The sequence below is a fragment of the Suncus etruscus genome, chromosome 10, assembly GCF_024139225.1.
Source record: "Suncus etruscus isolate mSunEtr1 chromosome 10, mSunEtr1.pri.cur, whole genome shotgun sequence".
NCBI classification, from domain to species: Eukaryota; Metazoa; Chordata; class Mammalia; order Eulipotyphla; family Soricidae; genus Suncus; species Suncus etruscus.
Genome location: NC_064857.1, coordinates 53,811,807 through 53,835,930, shown reverse-complemented (window position 1 = coordinate 53,835,930; position 24,124 = coordinate 53,811,807). Strand labels below are relative to the sequence as shown.

Sequence of the window (24,124 nt, the reverse complement as noted above, 5' to 3'; positions counted from 1 at the left end):
GCATTCACATGCCTGTGTTTAGGAGCCCCGTGAGTTCAAAATTATAGAAATGCCTGATTATGGATCAGGAAGACATACAACATATACCACTGAACTTTTTCTTTGAATTGCAATCTTAAGCATGCACTTTAATTCTCACCATTAGAAACATTTCTGTTTAATTGGCTTTATGTTATTAATTTCATCTTTGTACTCAGTGAAGGTTTTTAGTAATATTTTCTGGTTATTCCCACCAACTTCTTTTATTTTTACACCCTCCCCCTTGTTTTAATAAATGAAAGTTTCTGTGGTTTGCTTGTTTATATTTTTTACCTATTTATTTGCTGCACTACAATGCTCAGCAGCTAATGACTATGTGCCTTAGAAATTATTTTATTTTTTAAACTTTATTTAAAGAAAATATATCACATTGTTGACCATTATACATTGTTTCCAGGTCAAGCTATAGCACAGTGGTAAGGCCTTGCATGAGGCCAACACAGGACGAACCCCATTCAAATCCCTGCATCCGGGATCAACCTCTGAGCACAGAGCCAGTAGTAACCCCTGAGTGCTGCTGGGTATGACCCAAAAACCAAAACATTGTTTCCAAATATGTGAGAACAAAGTTATTTAAAATAGAATAGAAAAAAATTAAAAAGGAAAAGTAAGAGAAGAAAGTCAAAAAAGGAAGAAAAAGTAGAGTGGTAAGCTAATTTGTGAAAATTATTGAATCTCAAAAAAAGTCATTCATACAGTGGCAGAAGGTATAGTGAGCTCTTGTTGTTAGCAGTCCATTTTGTTAAACTGGTGTGTTCCTATAGAGATGACAGTATGAAGCAAATGAAATTGTCCAGTAATTCAAAGCACGATTACTGATACTGCAGCTTTTGTGGGGCATGTTCTCAGCTGCCAGGTATCCCGAAGGAGGATGTGGGGGTAATGTTCCAGCATTCACTCCAAAAAGACCCTCGTGGTATTAGCCCAAATACTAGGATACCTGAAGTTTGGTCAGATTGGTGTCCATGAAGATAATTATAGAGAAATGGTGAGGCAGGCCATTAGCATCAAGTGATGGATGCAACAAGTATGACTTAGAGCAGGACGGGGCCTTGGCCTACCCTCTCCTCTCGGAATTGTCCACTTTATGTTGCATGACTGGTGTACCTATGATTTTTTTTTGTACCTATGATTTTTTATGGCTTAGAGAAAAAAGTGAGTCTATGGAAATGACCTGGTATGTAAATGACCTAGAGATTATTTTTAGTTGTGCTTGGAGCATCATATGTGGTATCACGAATCACACTAGAGTTGACTGCATGTAAGACAAGTATCACCAATTTCTCTGAGTCCCAATTATTGTCATTATTGCTGTTTGAGAACCACTCAACTGTGCTCAGGGCTTACTTCTGGTTCTTTGCTCAAGGATCACTCCTGGTAGTATTTGGGGGAACGTATGTGGCACTGGGAATAGAACCTGGGTTAGTTTTGTATGAAGCAAGCACCTTATCCACACTGTACTATCTCTCCAGTCTCTGGATTCTCAAAAATAATTCAAATTTTAATTGATGTAAGCATTCATTTCCAGGGGAGAAATTTAGTCTTGTAGAATGTGTATATTGGGAATATGTAAAACAGGAGAGAGAAAGCTAATGAAGGGGTGGTGGGATTGATCACAAAAGCTTTTTGTAGCCTATAGAGATAATTTAAATAATGGAGCACATATGCGTAGTACGTGCTTCACCTTGACTTTAACCTCCAGCACCTTTAACCTCCCTGAGCACCATATGACTACTTCTGAGTACCATTCGGTGCTGACCCTAAAACTACTTTTTAAGAGTATTTTTCAGGCCACACCCTATAGTGCTATATTATCACTGTCCCCAACCTACTTTTCTAGATGATTCATGTTTGTTTGTTTTTTTCTCTTCCCTGCTTCTAAGTCAATCTATACCCTAATTATATTCAAAACTTTCCCCTTTCCAAGATACACATTTTCATATCTTCTAGTGAAAACTTGTTCTCTTCTCTTGGCTGAATTTCTTTACTTATTTTTTATTCTTTTTTTTATTTAAACAACTTTACTACATACATGATTGTGTTTGGGTTTCAGTCATGTAAAGAACACCACCCATCACCAGTGCAGTATTCCCATCACCAATGTCCCAAATCTCCCTCCTCCCCACCCGACCCCCGCCTGTACTCTAGATAGGCTTTCTATTTCCCTTGTACATTCTCATTATTAGGATAGTTCAAAACGTAGTTATTTCTCTAACTAAACTCATCTCTGTTTGTGGTGAGCTTCATGAGGTGAGCTGTAACTTCCAGCTCTTTTCCTTTTGTGTCTGAAAGTTGTTATTGCAAGAATGTCTTTCATTTTTCTTAAAACCCATAGATGAATGAGACCATTCTGCATCTTTCTCTCTCTCTCTCTCTCTCTCTCTCTCTCTCTGACTTATTTCACTCAGCATAATAGATTCCATGTACATCCATGTATAGGAAAATTTCATGACTTCATCTCTCCTGACAGCTGCATAATATTCCATTGTGTATATGTACCACAGTTTCTTTAGCCATTCATCTGTTGAAAGGTATCTTGGCTGTTTCCAGAGTCTTGCTATGGTAAATAGTGCTACAATGAATATAGGTGTAAGGACGGGATTTTTGCATTATATTTTTATGTTCCTAGGGTATATTCTTAGGAGTGGTATAGCTGGGTCGTATGGGAGCTCGATTTCCAGTTTTTGGAGGAATCTCCATATTGCTTTCCATAAAGGTTTAACTAGACAGCATTCCCACCAGCAATGGATAAGAGTTCTTTTCTCTCCACATCCCCACCAACACTGCTTGTTCTCATTCTTTGTGATGTGTGCCAATCTCTGGGGTGTGAGGTAGTACCTCATAGTTGTTTTGATTTGCATCTCCCAGATGATTAGTGATGTGGAGCATTTTTTCATGTGTCTTTTGGCCATTTGTATTTCTTCTTTGTCAAAGTGTCTGTCCATTTCTTCTCCCCATTTTGTGATGGGATTAGATGTTTTTTCCTTGTAAATTTCTGTCAGTGCCTTGTATATTTTGGAGATTAGCCCCTTGTCTGATGGGTATTGGGTGAATAGTTTCTCCCACTCAGTGGGGGGCTCTTGTATCCTGGGCGCTATTTCTTTTGAGGTGCAGAAGCTTCTCAGTTTAATTTACTCCCATCTATTAATCTCTGCTTTCACTTGCTTGGAGAGTGCAGTTTCCTCTTTGAAGATGCCTTTAGTCTCAATGTCCTGGAGTGTTTTACCTATATGTTGTTCTATGTATCTTATGGTTTCGGGTCTGATATCTAGGTCTTTCATCCATTTGGATTTAACCTTTGTGCATAATGTTAGCTGGGGGTCTAAGTTCAATTTTTTTGCAAGTGGCTAGCCAGTTGTGCCAACACCACTCTTTACTTATTTTTCACTTGCTCATGTCACACTTACTCTTCTGAGACCCAACAACTTCTTCCTTAGATAGATGTTATAGCCTTGCCTTTTAATCTCTTATAGAACAATTGATTTTGTTAGGACTTTTTGGGTATTTTTTGTTTGTTTTTGTTTTGGGGTCACACCCAGCGGTGTGTAGGAGTTACTCCTGGCTCTGCGTTCAGAAGTTACTCGTGGCAGGTTCAGGGAACCGTATGAGACGCTGGGAATTGAACTGGAGTCTATCTGGGGTTGGCTGCATTTTTGTTCTGACCCTAAACTCAGGGGTAAGAAGGGTTAGCTACATCCAGTGGCTCTTTGGTGGCTCAGCAATGTTGAAATTTGAGTCTGGATCAGGAATTGAACCAGGTCCTGTGCATACCACTTACACACCCCAACTCTTTGAATTCTCTTTTCTTCCAAATTATTTTAGTTTTAATGGCCAATTTCTCTCTCATCTCACTTAATATAGAAGCAAAATAAGAAAAGCTCAGGGTCTGATTATCCCTGTTTGAATTCACCTATGCCATTTAGTAGCTATATGCTTTTGGCAATGTACTTAAATATTCTGTGCCTGTTTCATCATATATAAAGTGTACTTAATAATAATGCCTTTTTAATGTGTTGTGGGAATAGTAAATGACCTTGTCTTCAAATCTCCTCTGCATTCTTTACATAGAAAACAATAAATGTTAGATATTTATTTTTATGACTTTAGCTTTAGCTCAGCATTTGCAAAGAAAAGGCATTTAATGATAGTGTTTTTTATTACTTAAAGCTTTTCTGTAGAGATTTATATATTAGCTTATCATATTTTCACCATAATTTAGTTTTTTCATCATAATTTAGTTGATATTTGGAATATCTATTAAAATAGCCTTAGATTTTATTGGAGCAAGGTTATTATTTTATTTTCTTGTGGTTTGAAAAATCCCAATTGTAGGTAAACATCTCTTTTTTTTTTTTTTTTTTGTAGAAGTAGGTGTTATCTTTGCAGGACATGTGAATGTACTTGGAATTGTCTGAAAGATCTGCTCTCTTGTTTCTGCAGGCCTTATGTAGAATCACTCGCCATTCTCCTGCTGCATTCCAGAGTATTATTGAGAAGGTGGGACTGACTGCAATAATCAACTCCCTGGCCCCTGCCATCTGTAAAGTTCAACAGTACATATTGACCTTATTTGCTGCTATGCTGTCCTGTGGGATTCATCTTCAGAGACTGATCCAGGAAAAGGTTTGACTTAGATTTCACCTGTTCTCTCCCTTTAAAAGCATTGTTTCCTCTTGAAACTTCAGTGGTTCAACAAGTAATATTATCACTGTTGAAATTTTTTTTTTTTCATCTCAGGGGACCTTTTTGAACTTTTCCAAACCTCTGCATCACAGACATTCATCTGAAGAGTTTTTCAGTGATTAAAATAGAAAGCCTATCGATGGTACTGCTGGCTTGTCCTATTTGAGAAATGAAAAGTTACAAAATATGATTTCTTCTGGTATTTCTTAGTATTCTCTTCTTAGCTCCATCTTTTTTTATGCATTTTTTACCCTATTTACTCAGGCTCATTTTATTCTTTTCTTTCATTCTGCTTATACAAATCACATTTAGAACTGAGCTCCTTTTTTCTGTTTTTAACTAATTTTTGAGTTCTTTTGGTATTTTCTTATTTCATATTTAGTTGGTTCTGTGAACATTATATTCACATCACAAAACTGCACAGCTATGAAGATGTCTCCATTACAGCCTTCTTCCACATGTCTCTTTTGCCCTTGCTATAGAATGAGCCTGGACCAGAGGATAGGTTTAATGTTTGACTCTGGTGATGTGGATTCTTAGGCTGAATGATAGTGGGAGACCACCAGAACCGTTACAGAGATGCTTTGGGCCCAGGTGCTAGGGATTGCATTTGGGGTTTTATGCATGCAGGGCACTTGCTCCAGACTTTAATTTATTTTCTTGTCCTCATATTAATGAAGTTTTTTGTTTTATTAATTTTCTTATTTAGTCACTGTGAAATCACAAAGTTATTCATGATTGGGTTTCAGGCATACAATATTTCAACACCAATCTTTTCACCAGTGTACATTTCCCTCCACAATGCATCCACACCACCTCTATTTGCATTCTTCTTCAATAAGAGGACTTTTTCTTAGTTTAAGTTTTGTTTGTTTGTTTGTTTGTTTGTTTCTGGGCCATTCTAGAAGTGGTCAGGGCTTATTCCTGGCTCTGCTCTCAGAAATCACTCCTGAAAGGCTCAGGAGATCATATAGGATGCTGGGGATTGAATCCAGGTCAGTGGTGTGCAAGGTAAACGCCTACCCCTGTTATGTCCCTAGTATACATTTTTTACACTAATAGTTTCATAGTACTTTTACTGAGAGGATTCTTTTTTTTGGGGGGGGGGGTCACACCCTGTAGCGCTCAGGGGTTTACTCCTGCTCTATGCTCAGTAATCGCTCTTGGCAGGCTTGGGGGACCATATAGGATCTTGGGATTTGAACTACCATCCTTCTGCATGCAAGGCAAAATGCCTTACCTCCATGCTATCTCTCTGGCCCCAGTTCTCATATAATTTTTAACTAATTATAGCATATGCATTTAATTAGCTTATAATAGCTCTGCTAATCTATTTCTTTAAGGATTTTTCTAAATTTTTATTGAAATTTTTATGAATTTATGAATTTGTGAATTTTTTAGTTTATATTGGTGTCTCTCAGAATGAATGCTAGTTGCCTGTGGGGGAGGGCCTGGTCATAGTCATTGGCATAATTGAGATGGAATGCTTTCTGTTTTTTTACTTAAGATAGATTTTCAGGGGAGGACTGAGTGACTGTTTTTTTGTTTAGTTTTTGGGCTGCAGCAGCAGCGCTCAGGGGTTATTCCTGGCTTTGCTCTTAGAAATCCCACCTGGCAGGCTCAGGGGACCATATGGGATACTGGGAATCGAACCCGGGTCCATCCTGGGTCAGCAATATGCAAGGCAAACACCCTACTGCTGTGTTATCACTTCGACCCTTGAGTGACTGTTTTTTTTTTTAAAAGGAAGCAGTGGGCCATATTAGTTTGGCAATCTTTGATTTATATGTTCAATGTAGAAAATTTAGAATATGTGGGCTATAGATTAAGGTAAAATTATAATTTCTCTGAGGTTAGTATCTTTTTTATTTGTTTGTTTTTGGACCATACCCACTGGTGCTCAGGGGTTACTCCTGGCTCTGCACAGAAATTGCTTGTGGCAGGCTTGGGGACCATATGAGATGCCAAGGATCGAACCTGGGTTGGCTGTGTGCAAGGCAAACGCCCTCCCCACTGCTATATCACTCTGGCCCCTGAGGTTAGTATTGTTAGATTTTTAGATAAATGCATGTTCATCTCTTTGTTGTAAGTCTATGTGTAAATGTGTAGACATACAGTTAAATTCACATATTCCCTCTTCCCCACCAATACCTGGACATACTGGCACTGTAGGGTCTAACAGATGCTCAGGGTTTAGTGATGCGGTGATGGCCCAGCTGAATGTGGCTTGAGGGTATTGAAACTGAGATCTGGTTCAAATATGCAGGGCATGGTTTTCAAGTATTTGAGCTACCTCCTCTGCCTCCTAACTTTTCATGATACATTTTAAAGGGTTATGGGAACTGAGGGTTGGGGGTGTGGCAGGGCAGGGATAGCTTAGTGGCACATCATGTACCTTGTTAGCCAAAATAATTGAACAAGCAAGCAGCACAATTTAGCATGTGTTCCTAGTGAGCTTGGTAACCAGAAAGAATACTAGCATTGAGAAAGAGTGTGTGATTTCTGGCAAGCACCATGACCAAGTGTGCAGTACCACAACGGAAGAGTTTGACCTCCCACAAATACTACAACCCGGTGCAAGCCCTGTAGTTAAGTATATGCCATCCCCCTAGTCCTTGTAACAAGTGCAGAGGAATTGAGAACAATAAGGGTAATGCCATTTTGTTAGCTTTAGGTATCATGGTTTATTCCACAAAATCACTTTTTCACATTAAAATATTTCAATTGTTATTGTTGTTTTAGTTTTAGGCCATACCTGGCAGCTGTATCTGTGCTCAGAAATTACTCCTGTCAGGCTCAGGGACCATATGGGATGCTGGAGATCTAACCTAGGTCAGCCACATTTGCATTTACATTTGCATTGCATCTGCAAGGCAGATGTTCTATCCACTGTGCTATCTCTCTGGCCCCACATATCTGTTGTTTTGCCAGGAAAAAAAACTTGTTATGGTCAGATTCCTTTCATGGACATCTGATGTCCATGCAGATAAACTTTTAGTATAAAATTTAAGATAGTATTGTAGAATAAAAGCCCTAGAATGGGGCTGGATGGATGTAGATGGAGGAATGAGAGGCCTTTCTTCTCCAGCCCGGGCCACGTTTCTCCAACCCTCTCCAACCAGCAGGTCTGCAGCTTGAGGATAGCAGTGGGGAGAAAACTCTTAGGCAGTCAGTCAGGTTCCAAGAGACATCAGCTTTATTTCTGGCCCTAGCCACCAAATGTGACTTCTCTCATAACCTTTCACACTGGATTTCATCAGCACTGCATTATACCTAGTCTTTCAGTCATCTCCTCTCCTGCTTCTCCCTCAATCCATCCTCCAAATCCCCTAATCTCCCCTCAGGCTAAACCTTTTGTTACCCACCAAAGACCCCTCCCAGAAATGGGCAGGTTTTATAAGCAGGTAAGGTTACTGGAAGAATGGGGGATGGGCTAACATAATATGGCTAGGTTAGTCTTATTTTTTAAAAGCCTGTCTTCTACTTTTTTCAAGCACACACATACACAGATACATCTCAGGTTATATGTGTGTTTTCAAAATACAGTGCAAGTGGAAAGTGCAATTCTGTTGTACCTAGATTATATATCTTTCATAAACGTCAAAGTGTTTTGCTTTAGGACAGTATTAAATGCATGGTTGCATTTATTCCTTTTGATTTACTTTTCTCTATTTAAAATATTCTGCCAAGATACATGGAGGTCACATGATAAATTTTTCTTTTCATAATCTTCATCTTTTATAATTCAGACAAGCACAGTAATTTATTTCTGGACTGTTGAAAGTTGTGGCTTTGTTCCTTTGGCCCAGAAAACCTGCTTGGTAAAAAGCTGCTTTCTCCTGATTTAGGGTGTTCATGGAATTTAGAACAGAAATAAAATCTGTGGGTCCTCTTATCAGATCTTTGATCATCATGAGATGAGATAGTACATTGTATAGGGCATTAGCCTTGTATGCAGCTAACCCAGATTTGATCCCTGGCATCCCATATGGTCCTACAAGCTCTCCAAGAGTGATTCCTGAATGCAGAGGCAGAAGTAATCCCATAGTAACCACAAGGTATGGCCCTAAAACCAAAAAAAAAAAAAAAAAAAAAAAGAAAAAAAACCCAAAAATCAACCAATCACCAATATAATACTCTTAGATTCCATATCTACTTGCAGATTTTATTATTTCAATGTGTTCCTGTAGTAGATAGTATTCTTTTTTATATTCAGTCTTCTCTTCTTTAGTCATTAAAAGCTTCTACACATGGATCATGGCATAGTTCCTGCTTTCTACTCTATAATAGATATAGCAATTCGATATATCTGATACAAGGTGTTGCACTCATGTCTTGCTAGGGCCTGCCATAGCCCTATCATCATTGATTTCTCCAAAGAGCCCTAGTTCCTTAATTGGTAAGTGACTACCACCTGAGAGCACTCCTGCTTACTAGTCCTTTTGAGTAACTAGAACTAAGAAATAACTGGTTTGATCTGCATTTTTTGGTATTATACTTCAGTTTTCATTTTAGTTGTTTAACATCATTTATGTTGGTATATGCTATATTTTAATAGGTACCACAACCAGTGGTGCTGACATTGGGGACACGAGATGGGGGTATTGGGGTAGGTCCCTGTGATGCTCAGTTTGGTGATACGGATCTGTCAGTGTTGCTTGGGCCTGTGGTGCTGGAAGGAGGCATGTGAAGCCAGGAATTGAATCAGAGACTTGGGCATGCTAGATAAGTTCTCTCCCCTTTGACTCATGTCCCTGACCCTCTTATTAGTGTGCCTTCTTTTTATTTTTTTGGATTTTGTTTTGGGTCACACCCAGAAGTGCTCAGGGGTTACTCCTTGCTTTATGCTCAGAAATTACTCCTGGCAGGCTCGGGGAACCATATGGGATGCCGGGATTCGAACCACTGTCCTTCTGCATGCAAGCAAACACCCTACCTCCATGCTATCTCTCCGGCCCAATTAGTGTACCTTCTTTTGATTTTCTTTTCTCTGGGGTTCCCAAAGATACTATCAATGCTACTTGATATACTGGAAGGGACTGTTTAATATTAGGAGCTGCTTAGGCACTGTTTCCAGGATCATGAAGACCTCTTGGAGATGCTGGGATTACCCAAGACCACACCTGGTGGTTCACAGGATTATGTGATGCTGGGATTCAAGCATGTGCCCTGGCAGCTGAGCTGTCACCTTGATTCGACCTCTGGTGTTTTGGTGCTCCAAATACAATAAGTAAATAAAATACGTATTATTTTATTATATGATTGATGCAAATAGTACTGATTTTTGAATATGGTTTGGGATATTTTTGCAATTTTTAATTTTTTATGGTATTTCCAACTAGAGTTGTATAGTTAAATTAATATGTGGTAAGAATTCTGCAAATAAATCTCTTGTTCATCTACCAATCAGACACATATTCAGATGTCATTTTTATTTTTGGAAACGTAAATTTTTTTGTTTTATTATGATCTAAATTTTTGCATGATTTTTAATTGGAATGGATCTAGAATAATTCAGATTTATCTCTGCACCCACCCTGTTCCTATCTACTCATGAACTGAGTGTAAATTTAAAACAATTTGTTGCAGCTTTATTGTTTAGAATAGTATTATCAATATTCTGGGTTTATAATGCTTCTACACCACCCCCACCACAGTGTGTCAGTATCCCTCCAATATTGTCTCATGGTCCTTTCTTCTCCCAGAGTATGTATATTTTTATTAGAATAATTTATTTATTATTTATACATTATTATTTATTAAAATAAATTATTTATTAGTAATGAATTAGATTTCACTCAAATCTTCTACTAAAAATAAATAAGAAACTTTGTATCTCTCTATTGTTTGTCTTTTTGTATCAACATTGATATCCCGGGCAGGAGAGATAACATGGAGGTAGGGCATTTGCCTTGCATGTAGAAGGATGGTGGTTCAAATCCCAGCATCCCATATGGTCCCCTGAGCCTGCCAGAAGTGATTACTGAGCATAGAGCCAGGAGAAACCCCTGAGCACTGCCAGGTGTGACCCAAAAACCAAACCAAACCAAACCAAACAACAACAACATTGATATCCACACATTATATTTCCCCTATTTCAACATTGTATATTACTAATACATGTATTTTATATCTTTTCAATCTTATTCTGTTTTCTTGCCTCTTCCTTTTTTGCCTTTTCTTTATTCATTTATCCGAATATATCTATACCTTTGGGTAGAGAGACTGCCTTTCAGTTAACTTTTCAGTGATATATTTCTGGAAATTTGGTAAGTATTTCTGGTCATTTATATTCAAAAATAGCAGTGCTTGTGATAAAACAGATGTACATTTAAAAATTATTTTTTTTTACATTTCAGGGTCATTATTTACCATAGTGTAAATATTAATGTAGTGACATTACATTTTACTTGGTAACTTGGTGATATTACATACATTTGGTCTGGAGGATATGAGATATTTTTTGGCTAGCACTTCCCTGAGGACAGGAACTCTTATTTTGGTGGAAACTCTGGAAGCTCTGCCTAAGGAGTGGTCTCAGGACATAGTGTTTCCTGAGGTGCTCATACACACCCAGCCTGGCACTCTTCTTACTGAGTTTACTCCTCTGCTCAGACTGCTGCTAGATATCCTATGAGATACATTTCAGTGCAAGAGTAGTTTCTTGAAAACTGGTAGAAAGTTGTATCTATGGAAGCTTTGAAATTGGTATGTTTAATTGATTCTTAGAAGACCTTTACTGATATTCTCTCCATTCTCTAAATGCTAAAAGACTCTTTCTTTCTTTCTTTTCTTTCTTTCTTTCTTTCTTTCTTTCTTTCTTTCTTTCTTTCTTTCTTTCTTTCTTTCTTTCTTTCTTTCTTTCTTTCTTTCTTTCTTTCTTTCTTTCTTTCTTTCTTTCTTTCTTTCTTTCTCTCTCTCTCTCTCTCTCTCTCTTTCTTTCTTTCTTTCTTTCTTTCTTTCTTTCTTTCTTTCTTTCTTTCTTTCTTTCTTTCTTTCTTTCTTTCTCTCTTTCTCTCTTTCTCTCTCTCTCTCTCTCTTTCTTTCTTTCTTTCTTTCTTTCTTTCTTTCTTTCTTTCTTTCTTTCTTTCTTTCTTTCTTTCTTTCTTTCTTGCTTGCTTGCTTGCTTGCTTGCTTGCTTGCTTGCTTGCTTGCTTGCTTGCTTGCTTGCTTGCTTGCTTGCTTGCTTTCTTTCTTTCTTTCTTTCTTTCTTTCTTTCTTTCTTTCTTTCTTTCTTTCTTTCTTTCTTTCTTTCTTTCTTTCTTTCTTTCTTTCTTTCTTTCTTTCTTTCTTTCTTTCTTCCTTCCTTCCTTTCTTTCTTCCTTTCTTTTTCTCCCTTCTTCCCTCCCTTCTTCCCTCCCTCCCTCTCTCCCTCCCTCCCTCCCTCCCTCCCTCCCTCCCTCCCTCCCTCCCTCCCTCCTTCCTTCCTTCCTTCCTTCCTTCCTTCCTTCCTTCCTTCCTTCCTTCCTTCCTTCCTTCCTTCCTTCCTTCCTTCCTTCCTTCCTTTCTTCCTTCTTTCCTTCCTTCCTTCTTTCCTTCCCTCTTCTTCCTTCCTACATCCCTTTTTTTTTCTCATTTTACTTAGACAGTTTCCTGTTGACAGCTATTTGAGTATTGGCTCTTTTTTCACATTAGAAGAATAAAATAAGAGGATGGGGGACTGGAAAATACTAAAATAGATGAGGCTCTTGCCTTGTATGTAGCCAATCAAAATATGAATTTTGGGTTTTGGGCCACACCCTGTGATGTTCAGGGATTACTCATGGCCATGTGCTCAGAAATAGCTCCTGGCTTGGGGGACCTTATGGGATGCCAGGGATCGAACCCAGATCTGTCCTTTGTCAGCCACATGCAAGGCAAATGCCCTACCACTGCATTATCACTTGACCCCCAGTTATGAATTTTGGAACCACATATAGTCTTCTGAGCACTGCCATGAGTGATCCTGAGCACCGATGGGTGTGGCTATCCTAAAAATAAAAGGAGTATAATATAAGACTATGATATAGGGACCAAAGATTTACCTCTGGTAGAGCATGATTTTACACATGCTTTACATGTGTGTGGTTCTATCTATTGTACTGGGAAAAATAACTAAAATAGGAAAAAATGTAAAGAAATTTTGCATGACTCTATTGCCTCTTTATTTATAAAAATTTCCAAAGGATTAGTTTTTAGAATATGAGAATTAGATCATAAATAAAAAGGGAAAGCTAAGACAAAATAGACATATAATATAAGAAATTACTTCATAGATGAAAAACTGAATAGTAAATAATTTTGGGGGTAAAATTTTTTTTTTAGAATGTTAACAGATAAATCATGAATTTTTATAGAAAAGAGGAGAAAAAACAAACTTTAAATTAATTAGAGAAAGACTAAAGTCACTCCAGTGAAAGTCTGGGTTATGGAAAATAGCTAATCTACACCATGAAGAAGACAAAATCAGTGAAATAGAACAGATATCAAAACTGTATTTTGACTAACTAAGGTACTTGTCTGTGCTTGAAGTGGCTTGAAGAAAAAGTCCTTTGAGTATATAGTAAAAGGATCAAGTAACTTGTAAGGGAAAGTCAAGTACAGTGGCACCAGATATTGCCATAGAGACAGGAAACTAGTATTTAATGGCATAAGATACTTAAGGGTTTGGGGAAAAGATGTGAGCTGAAGATTTTTATATGCTATTACTTTAGGTTGTCACTTTTAGCCCCACAGAGAGATCTATGAACATGAATGTGATCAGATTTTATGAGGATCAGTTATATGATAGAATGCACTTTTTGAAAACTAGGAATTATTTAAATTAACTCAGGCCAAGGAATGAGAATAAGGGTAATAGAATCTGCCATTCTAATCTTGCAGTTATATATATATATATATATATATATATATATATATATATACACACACACACACACACTTATGTATATATATTTGTAGCTATATATGTGTATATACACATACAGGGAGAAGGAGAATGGTATGTCAACTTCTGGCTTCAAAAAACTTGAGGTAACAACACTCATTCTTGTAAGAAATAGAAAATATAAAACTCCAAAACTTTAGGACTTGTACTCTGCTGTATTTTAGTTACTATAATTTGGAAAAATTAACATAACCTTGTTGAAATTACATGGACATGAACATCTGCTTCTGTTAGTTTATACGTGAGGTTTGTGACCTTGAATACATTTTGTAGCTGGATAATCTGCAATGCATACTTTGAGCTAACTATGATTTGCAAAGGCCATGTAAAGCTTTAAACATTACTTTTAAAAAAGGCATTTCTTATTGCAGAGTTGAGTTTGTGCATGATCAATGCTAAGATGATTCCCTTCTGAGAGTTACGAAGATCTTGTTTTAATATTGTTTCCTCTTTAAAATTAATTTTCAGACTACCTTGGTCTATTTTTATCAGTCCAGTTTGACTGAAGCTGTTGTTTTCAATTTGCTGGTTTTAACCAGGCAGCATAACAGGGATTAACAGACCAGATGCTGCTGATCTCAATTGTTTGGAAGTACTATGGAAGATCACTATGGAATTCATGTATGCAAAATCTTTAAACATTTCAATGCTGTCTCTAGATTCAGTGGTTGCTAATCAAGCATTTATAATATGATAATTTATGCATATTAATTAACTTGGAAGTTTGTTTTGAGTCATCTACATTAATATGTTATGTAAGAGACATTTCACTGAGGTACTTGGCTAAACTTCTGTAAAGAAAGTGCAATAAACAAACCATTTAAAAGTAATCAGTACACTTTTTATTTCCATCAATTTTAAATAGGAAGATTGTGTCACAGGATTTCTCATTGTTTTTCCTTGAGGCTATTCCATCAGTTGATGGCCCACTGCATTCATTGATTTTTATCTTTGTCAGTTGATTGAGCAGATCAATTTTACCTCTTGAGTTTTGAAGCCTTCTACCTTATTGCTGTTATTTTTATTCACAAAACAATTTTATCTTTATGATATGTGCTAGCTATAGAGGTTTTCTCTTTACTGATTGGAGAAAAGTATCATTTTACTTGTTGAGGAAGTATGTATTTTAGACGTGTATATTTCAAATATTTTGAACATTTCTTTATAGGATCTTTTGCATTAGATATGTCTATTAAAATTTAGTTTTGAATGTTAGATGTAAACTTCTCATGTTATGATTTGGGTTATAGAATTAAATAGCTCCTGCTTTTTTTTTAATATTCTTTAATATTTAGGTATGTTGAACTGAATGGCAAGATGAACTTAAATCAAAGCTGAATATATAGTGAATTGCAAACTGAAGGGACCTGAGGTCATTTTTGGTTCTCTAAAGGTAGTTTTGATTATTCATTCTTGGCACTAAAGTCTTTGCCTGCAGCTTGAATCTTCTCTCCTCAAGTGTAGTAAGTTTAAGGCTGTTCTAGAGATAAAGCAGTATGGTACACTTTGTTTAAGATTACATATGGGGCCCTGGGCAGTGAGGTATTGAGTCAGTTCTGTGTATTGAGTTTTTCTGAAATGACTGTTTTTGAAAGAAATATTTATTTAGTGTTTGAGATATTTGTAAATTTCAATCCAGAATTGTAGTCTGTAGTAGTAAAATGCTTCTTCTTAAGGAATTTGGAGTGATATTTTTGTTCTAAATGAGAATCATACAAAACTTCTTTTACTTTTGGTATTTGCTACAATTTTTTCTAGTTTGTTTCACTCAAAAATTGTAAGCATATTATTTTAATTCTGTGAGTTACCCTTAAAATATTTTCCTTTAAAAACATTGCAGCATCATATTTTCTTGCCAGTTGTGTCCATTTCCCTCCACCATTGATTGTCGCAAAGTGTGCACAGAACAACACCTCCCCAAACACTGCCACATACACAATGACCAGTTTTCAATTTCTTGTTGCCTTTGGGCAATTGTTTCCTTACTCTGTTTCTTGATATCCACACATGGGAGAGGTCATTCTTTTTTGTTTTAAATAATATCTCTATTTAAGCACCATGATTCCAAGCATGATTGTAGTTGGGTTTCATTCATAAATAAAATAACTCCTTCATCAGTGTAACATTCCCACCACCAATGTCCCCCATCTCCCTCCTCTCTACCCGTGCCTGTTTTCGAAACAGGCATTCTACATTGGGAGTGATCATTGTTTATCCGTGCTTAATTGGACTAACTTGACTAAATATGACACTCTCTAGACCATCCATGTAGTAGAAAATTGCATTATTTTTCTTTTATTATAGCTATATAACATTCCATTGTGTACATATACCATAGTTTCTTTTTCAGTCACCTGTTTTGGACATTTGTTATTGTGAAATGACAAGTAATATGGTTTATATGGAAGTTCACTTTATATGGAAGTTCTCTTTATAGTTAAGTGTCCATATTATTTTTTAAAAGGGTGAGAACCTTTTGACATTTGCAACATCACTGAATGAGGGTTGCTTCCCCCCCATATTCCCACTAACACTGGTTACTTTTGCTCTTAGTGATTTAAGCCAGTTTCACTGCTGGGAGATTATATCTCATTATTGTTCTGATTTTCATTTCACTGATGATAATTGATGCAGAGCATCTTTTCATATCTTGGCCATCTGTATATCTTTGAGGAAATTTCTGCCCTCCTTTATTTTGATGGGCTTGGGTATTCTTTTCTTATAAAGTTCTAGTGCTTTATGGTTGGATTCTAACCCACTTTTCCCCACCTCCCACTCCTTGACACATGCTTCAATTGTGCTCTCCATGAATGAAGGTAAAACCCAATAGAAATAAATTCTAAGTTTACCACAGTTATTTTCTGATATCTTTTTAGTCTGATCATTGTTCACTTGCAATACAGAAAAAAAATCTTAATTTGATGTAGTCCCACTCGTTTATCTTTACTTCCATTTGCTTGCTTGGCTGTTGACTCGAATCATTGAAAATGTGCCTAGTTTCAATGTTATGGAGTGTTCTATCTGCTTTCTTCAATATAAATTATAGATTCAGACCTGACATTGTGATCTCTAATCCATTTTTATTTGGTTTTTGGATATGGTCTTAGAAAGAAGTCTGAGTTTATTTTTGTTTGTTTTTTGCCACAACCCATGACACTCAGGGGTTACTCCTTGCTATGTGCACAGAAATTGCCCCTGGTTTAGGGGACCATATGGGACGCTGAGGGATCAAACTGCAGTCCATCTTGAGTCAGTTGCATGCATGCAAACGCCCTACCGCTGTGCTATCCCTCTGGCCCCTGAGTACATTTTTTCTTTTGCATATGATGGACAAATTTTTCCATCACCATTTATTGCAGAGACTTTCCTCACTTCACTTTATAACTTTTTGCTTCTTTGCCAAAGATTAAATGCCCATATACCTGAGGATAGAATAGAGAAAAAGTAAAAACATTTTTTTCATTTTCACAATTGTGCCTCAGAAAATCAAGTACCTCAGAATCAGCTTTGGAAAAGAGGGGAAAGACTTACAAAAAACCTATAAATTGCAGTTTTTACTATTATTTATTTATTTATTTATTTATTTATTTATTTATTTATTTATTTATTTATTTTTGGTGTTTGGGCCACACCTGGCATTGCTCAGGGGTTACTCCTGGCTGTCTGCTCAGAAATAGCTCCTGGCAGGTATGAGGGACCATATGGGACACCGGGATTCAAACCAACCACCTTTGGTCCTGGATTGGCTGCTTGCAAGGCAAATGCCGCTGTGCTATCTCTCTGGGCCCAGTTTTTACTAATTTAAAATAAAATAGGATATGAGGATGTAAAAACACATCCCCTGTTTATCATTTAGAAGGATTAATATCGCCAAAATGACAGTCTTGCCCAAAGCACTATACAGATTCAATACAGTCCCTATAAAAAATACCTATGAGTATGCAAACAATGTTTCCCAGATATACAATCAATTAATCTTTGATAACAGGGCAAGAAATGCAAAATGGAGCAAGAAAGTCTCTTTAAAAAGTGTTGTTGAGACAATTGTTCAGTCACTTGTAAAAAAGCAAACTCAGACATCCATCTAACACCATTCACAAAGGTCAAATCCAAGTGGATTAAAGACCTGGATATCAGACCTAAAACCATAAGGTATATTGAACAACACGTAGGTAAAACACTCCATGACATTGAGACTAAAGGCATCTTTAAGGCAGAAACAATACTCTCTATAAAAGTGGAAACAGAGATGAACAGAGGGGACTATATCAGTGCTTCTCAATTATTTTCTGTCACATCCCCCTAGGAAAAAGAAAACATTACCCCCCCCCCGCACGACTGTAAGTAGTATCTTTATTAAAAAAAACTTTAACCTGCAAAACAAAAATATACAAAATAATTTGAGCTGATTTTTTAATCAGAGGTGATGTCTGGATTAATGGCTACAATGAGCATGTTTTGCAGTGCATAGCTTTTCGAAGCGGGGTTTGAAGCAGGACACAGCAACTCTCAGCTCCAGAGACATACAGAGACATCAACGTGGGGCTTAGCTTGTTATGACAGTGTTTGCCGAGGTCAAACATGCCTCTTTTTACAGATCCTCACGCCCCCCCTTGGGGGACGTGCCCCGCTATTTGAGAAGCACTGAACTATATTAAGCTACGAAACTTCTGTACCTCAAAGGAACTTGTGCTTAGGATAAAAAAAAAAGCCATCCACAGAACGGGAGAAACTATTCACCCAATACCCATCAGACAAGGGGCTAATATCTAAGATATATAAGGTACTGACAGACTTATCAAGAAATAAACATCTAACCCCATCAGAAAATGGGGAAAAGAGGGGCCGGAGCAGTGGTGCAAGCTCATCTGTCTTGCCCACGCTAGCCTAGGATGGACCGCGGTTTGATCCTCCGTTGTCCCATATGGTTTCCCAAGCCAGGAGCTATTTCTGAGCGCATAGCCAGGAGTAACTTCTGAGTATCACTGGGTGTGGCCCAAAATAAAAAAATAAAAAAAAATGGGGAGAAGAAATGAACACTCTTTGAAAGAAGAAATACAAATGGCTAAAAGGTACATGAAAACATGCTCCACATCACTAATTCTCAGGGAGATGCAAATCAGAACAACTATGAGATACCATCTTATGCCACAGAGACTGGCACGGACCACAAAGAATAAGAACCAGCAGTGCTGGTGAGGATGTGGAGAGAAAGGAACTCTCATTCACTGCTGGTGGGAATGCCATCTAGTCCAGCCTTTATGGAAAACAATATGGAGATTCCTCAAAAACTGGACATTAGCTCCCATATGATTCAGCTATACCGCTCCTAGGGATATACCCTAGGAACACAAAAACGTAATACAAAAATGCCTTCTTCACATCTTTATTCATTGCAGTGTTAATTCCAATAACCAGAATTTGAAAACAATCAAGATGCCCTTCAACCGATAAATGGCTAAAGAAACTGTGGTACATAGACACAATGGAATATTATGTAGCCATCAGGAGAGATGAAGTCATGAAATCTTCCTATACATGGATGAATATAGAAAATATTATGTTGAATGAAATAACAGAGGATAGACACACACAGAATAGTCTCATTATGGGTTTTAAGAAAAATAAAAGATACTATTGTAATAATGCCCAGAGACAATAGAGATGAGGGCTTAAAGGACAGTCTCTTGATATGAAGTTTACCACAAAGAGTGGTGAGTGCATTTAGAGAAATAACTATACTAACAAATATCATGGCAATGGTAGTGAGTGAGAGAAATAGAATGCCTGTCTTGAATACAGACAGTGAGGGAAGAGGAAGATGGGGGCCATCGTTGTTGGGAATGTTGCACTGGTGAAGGGGGTGTTCTCTTTATGACTGAAGCCCAACTGCAAACTTGTTGTAATCATGGTGCTTAAATAAAGATATTATTAAAAAAACGTGTACTTGGGGTCGGGAAGGTGGCGCTAGAGGTAAGGTGTCTGCCTTGCAAGCACTAACTTAGGACGGATCACGCTTCGATCCCCCGGTGTCCCATATGGTCCCCTCAAGCCAGGAGCAATTTCTGAGCACATAGCCAGGAGTAACCCCTGAGTATCAAACGGGTGTGGCCCAGAAAACAAACAAACAAAAATTGCGTACTTACCTTCCTCTACCAAGGGGGGATAAATTTAAATGTAAATTTAAATGAAACTAGTAATCAAATAATGTGGTACTCAAATAAGGACAATACCATGCTATAGAATAGAACAGAATTGAGAATTTAGAGGGAGAACCTCTTTGAGTAATGACTACATAAATGCTACATTTTAAAGAAATTCAGTATATCTGAAGATCACTTTTTAATGGACCTTTCTGTTTTTTTTTTGTTTGTTTGTTTTTAATTTTTTCAGTAATTGCAATTGCTGTATGAAACACTTTGGAGATCTAGGGGGAATTCTCTTCTTGCATTATACACTTAAACTATATCTTAATTCTGGGTGAGAATCTAATTGAAAGTGTACAGGCCTAAAGGAAAACAATCATTTATTTTGCTGTTAAGTACCTGTAATTTGGACCGGGCTGTAGAAGACTTGAGTGGATGTATAGAGAATAAACTTTTCATATAGCTTATTTGGATTGCTCACAAATCAGTGCTAGCTATTCTCTGGGACCTTAGGGGTTGATGGCCCAGTTAATTTTCACTTGGACCTCTCTTTGATGCTTTGGTTTTCCCACAATGTTGTGGGTGGGTTCTGATACTGCAAGTTCCCAAGTCTCAGGAAGAAGCTGTAGGGCCTTTCCCTGGAAGTCATCCTTTCACTTCTCCTACTTCTCAACTGGCATTCCATCTCCTACCCCTTACCACATGCTTCAGTGGTGCTTTCCATGAAAGGAGGTAAGACTTGTTTTATTTAGCATTTTTATTTAAATCCTAACACATTGTCTATTCTAGAGAAGTATCCATATGCTCTTGAGAAGAATGTGTATTCTACTTTCTGAGAGTGGAGGGCCCTGTGTAAGTCCATTAGTCCTAATTCTTATAGCTTCTCATTTAGGGTTTTGTATCTTTGCTAGTTTTCTGTTTAGTAGATCTGTCTAGTGGTGATAATGGTATGTTGAAGTCTCCTATTACTATTACATTTTCTTCCATATGTTCCTCCAGGTTTGCAAGCAAATGGCTTACATATTTTGCTGGCTCTGCATTTGGTACATAAATGTTGACCAGAGTTAGTACTTCTTTTTTTTTGTTTTTGGGTCACACCCAGCAATGAACAGGGGTTACTCTTGGCTCTATGCTCAGAAATCGCTCCTGGCAGGCTTGGGGGAGTATATGGGATGCCAAGATTCATAACCACCGTCCTTTTGCATGCAAAGCAAATGCCCTACCTCCATGCTATTTCTTTGGCCCCATACTTCTTGATCTCTTGTTCCCCTGATCAGTAAGTAGTGACTCTTTTTATCTCTGAGCACTTTCTTTAGGTTGAATGAAATTTGGTCTGATATAATAATGGCTGTCCCTGTTTTTTGTTTGTTTGTTTGTTTGTTTTGTTTTTGTTTTGGCTTGAATAATTGATTTCCATCCTTTTATCCTGAGCCTGTGCCTTTCCTATACTTTTAGGTGTGGTTCTTGCAGGCAGCAGAAATTTGGTTTTTGTTTTCTGATCCAACCCTCTACTATGTCTTTTAATGGGGGAGTTTAGTCCATTGACATTTAAGGAGATTATTTCTTTTTCAGTTTCTTTTTTATTCTTTTTTTATTTTTTAATTAACATCTTTATTTAAACACCTTGATTACACATATAATTGTAGTTGGGTTTTAGTCAAGTAAAGAACACCCCCCTTCACCAGTGCAACATTCCCATGTCCCAAATCTCCATCCTCCCCACACCACCCCCACCTGTACTCTAGGCAGGCTTTCTACTTCCATCATTCATTCATATTGTTATGATAGTTCTCAATGTAGTCATTTCTCTAATTGTACTCATCACTCTTTGTGGTGAGTTTCATATTATGAGCTGGACCTTCCAGCCCTCCTCACTTTTGTCTCTGGGAATTATTGTAAAAAATGTCTTTTATTTTTCTTAAAGCCCAAAGATGAGTGAGACTATTCTGCATCTATCTCTCTCCCTCTCACTTATTTCACTCAGCATGATAGATTACATGTGTACATCCATGTGTAGGAAAATTTCATGACTTCATCTCTCCTGATGGCTGCATAATATTCCATTGTGTATATGTATCACATTTTCTTTAGCCATTCATCTGTTGAAGGGCATCTTGGTTGTTTCCAGGGTCTGGCTATTGTATATAGCACTCTAATGAATATAGGTTTGAGGAAGGGATTTTTGTGTTGTATTTTTGTGTTCCTAGGGCAGTGGTCGGCAACCTTTTCTTTCAACTGAGCCAAATCTCGCCAAAACCACGATTGAAATTTATTTTGAGAGCCACATTTTTTTTTTTTGGTGTTTGGGTTTTTTTTTTTGTTTTGTTTTGTTTTGGCAGCGCTCAGGGGTTACTCCTGGCTCTATGCTCAGAAATCGCTCCTGGCAGGCTCAGGGCACCATATGGGATGCCAGGATTCGAACCACCAACCTTCTATATGCTATCTCTCTGGCCTCGGGAGCCACATTTTTTTAAAAACTGAAAATACATAGGATGGTTCACTGTTTTTAGTTTCAATAAGTTTTTATTGAGAATATTCTGCATGCAAGTATCCACATAGGTTGAGAGGATACAAATAACACAACTATTAAAACAAAACTTTAGAATGATATTATTTATTGATAGCGTTAAATTTTATAAAATTTGCCTTACAATGTAGAGAAAATTACATCCTGACAATGACTGACAAAGTCACAAACACTAATGTGAATATTGGCCTTGCATTTCTTTGGATAGTTTGAGTAAGTTAGGTTTGTATGTTGTTGTTTTTAATTTTAGGCACGATTCCAGGTTCTCATCGATGAGATGGTTTCTCAATTTACTCTTGATCAGATTCATGCTTGAAAATGATTGTTCGCATAAATATGTTGACCTGAACAAGGAAAGAACAGCAAACTCTAGCTTTTTTAGTTGATTATCTGAGTCAGGAATACTATTCCAGGTGTTAAAAATCAACATATCTTCCTTCTCCAGGTCTTTCAAAGCAAACCACTTGTGCTGTGAACTAAGTTCACATTTGTGTTTCTCCAATCTTTCTAAATTAGCACAAAGACGTTCAAATTTTGAGCACCACAGTTCTTTGTTTTTTAAATCCAGAAATTGCATTTCAAAGTTGCCAATGTCGATATTAAAGGGAGAAAAATTTAATTCCGTTACAGTGGCATCCAGAGGTTTTTTTTTTCTTTGTTTTTGGGCCACACCCGTTTGATGCTCAGGGGTTACTCCTGGCTATGCGCTCAGAAATCGCCCCTAGCTTGGGGGGACCATATGGGTCGCCGGGGGATCGAACCACTGTCCGTCTTATGCTAGCGCTTGCAAGGCAGACACCTTACCTCTAGCGCCACCTTCCCGGCCCCTTCAAACTTATTTTTTATTTTATTTTTTTAGTTTTTCGGGCCATTCCCGTTTGTTGCTCAGGGGTTACTCCTGGCTAAGTGCTCAGAAATTGCCCCTGGCTTGGGGGGGCCATATGGGACGCCTGAGGATTGAACCGCAGTCCTTCCTTGGCTAGCGCTTGCAAGGCAGACACCTTACCTCTAGTGCCACCTCCAGAGGTTTTTTAATAAAGGCCAACGTCGCTTTGCTGTTTCTGAAATCCTGAGACCTCTTGAGAAAAGCTTCCCTCATATTTAAAAGTGCTGTTTTAAAATAGGTAATGTCAATATCAGAATTATTTTCTTGGCGATGTTTCAACAAGCTTGGTAGGTGAATCAAAGTTTCTCTGTCAAAAGCTTGAGCAAAAACAGATAATTTTTTTTCCAAACAAAATAACTTGTCCTAACATCAAAAAAATTGTGTTTCCTTTCTCCTGTAATTTATGATTAAGCTGATTTAGATGTGAAGTAACATCCACCATGAAATACAGTTTTTGAACCCACTGATTGTTAATTCTGGATAGTGAACACCCTTCTCAAGGAAAAATGCTTTGATTTCTGATAATAAGTAAGCAAAATGTTTCAAAACGTTTACCTTGATAACCAAAATGTGCTGAAAATTTGAAACCCTACAATATGGAGGTGAAACAGGTAAAAGAGAAAAACCTTTTAACAATCTTTAAAAGCAAAAACAGTGTTCCAGAGAAAAGTAGTGATTTCACTGAAAGGAAAAAAAAATTATTGACACTTTAGTGTGTGCTGCAAGAAACCAAACTAAAATATACACTAAAACAAAAACAGCACTTTGTTAAAGGCATATGATATATCATAAAGGAATTATGATAGAGTGCCTGAAACATTTTAAAAATAATTTTTTATTTAAGCATATTTGCTACAGAATTATTCATACTTGAGGTTCAATCATAGAATGTACACCACCCTTCACCGGTGCACTTT

At 37.3% G+C, this 24,124-nt stretch overlaps 1 protein-coding gene across 1 annotated transcript in view; it reads left to right on the top strand.

Annotated features, from left to right (window-relative positions):
- ULK4 (unc-51 like kinase 4) overlaps positions 1 to 24,124 on the top strand; it is a 665,001-nt gene that overhangs the window by 128,675 nt on the left and 512,202 nt on the right. The window contains exon 20 of the mRNA XM_049782607.1: positions 4,480 to 4,662. Coding sequence (XP_049638564.1) covers positions 4,480 to 4,662 — 183 coding nt within the window. The remainder of the gene's footprint in view (positions 1 to 4,479; positions 4,663 to 24,124) is intronic.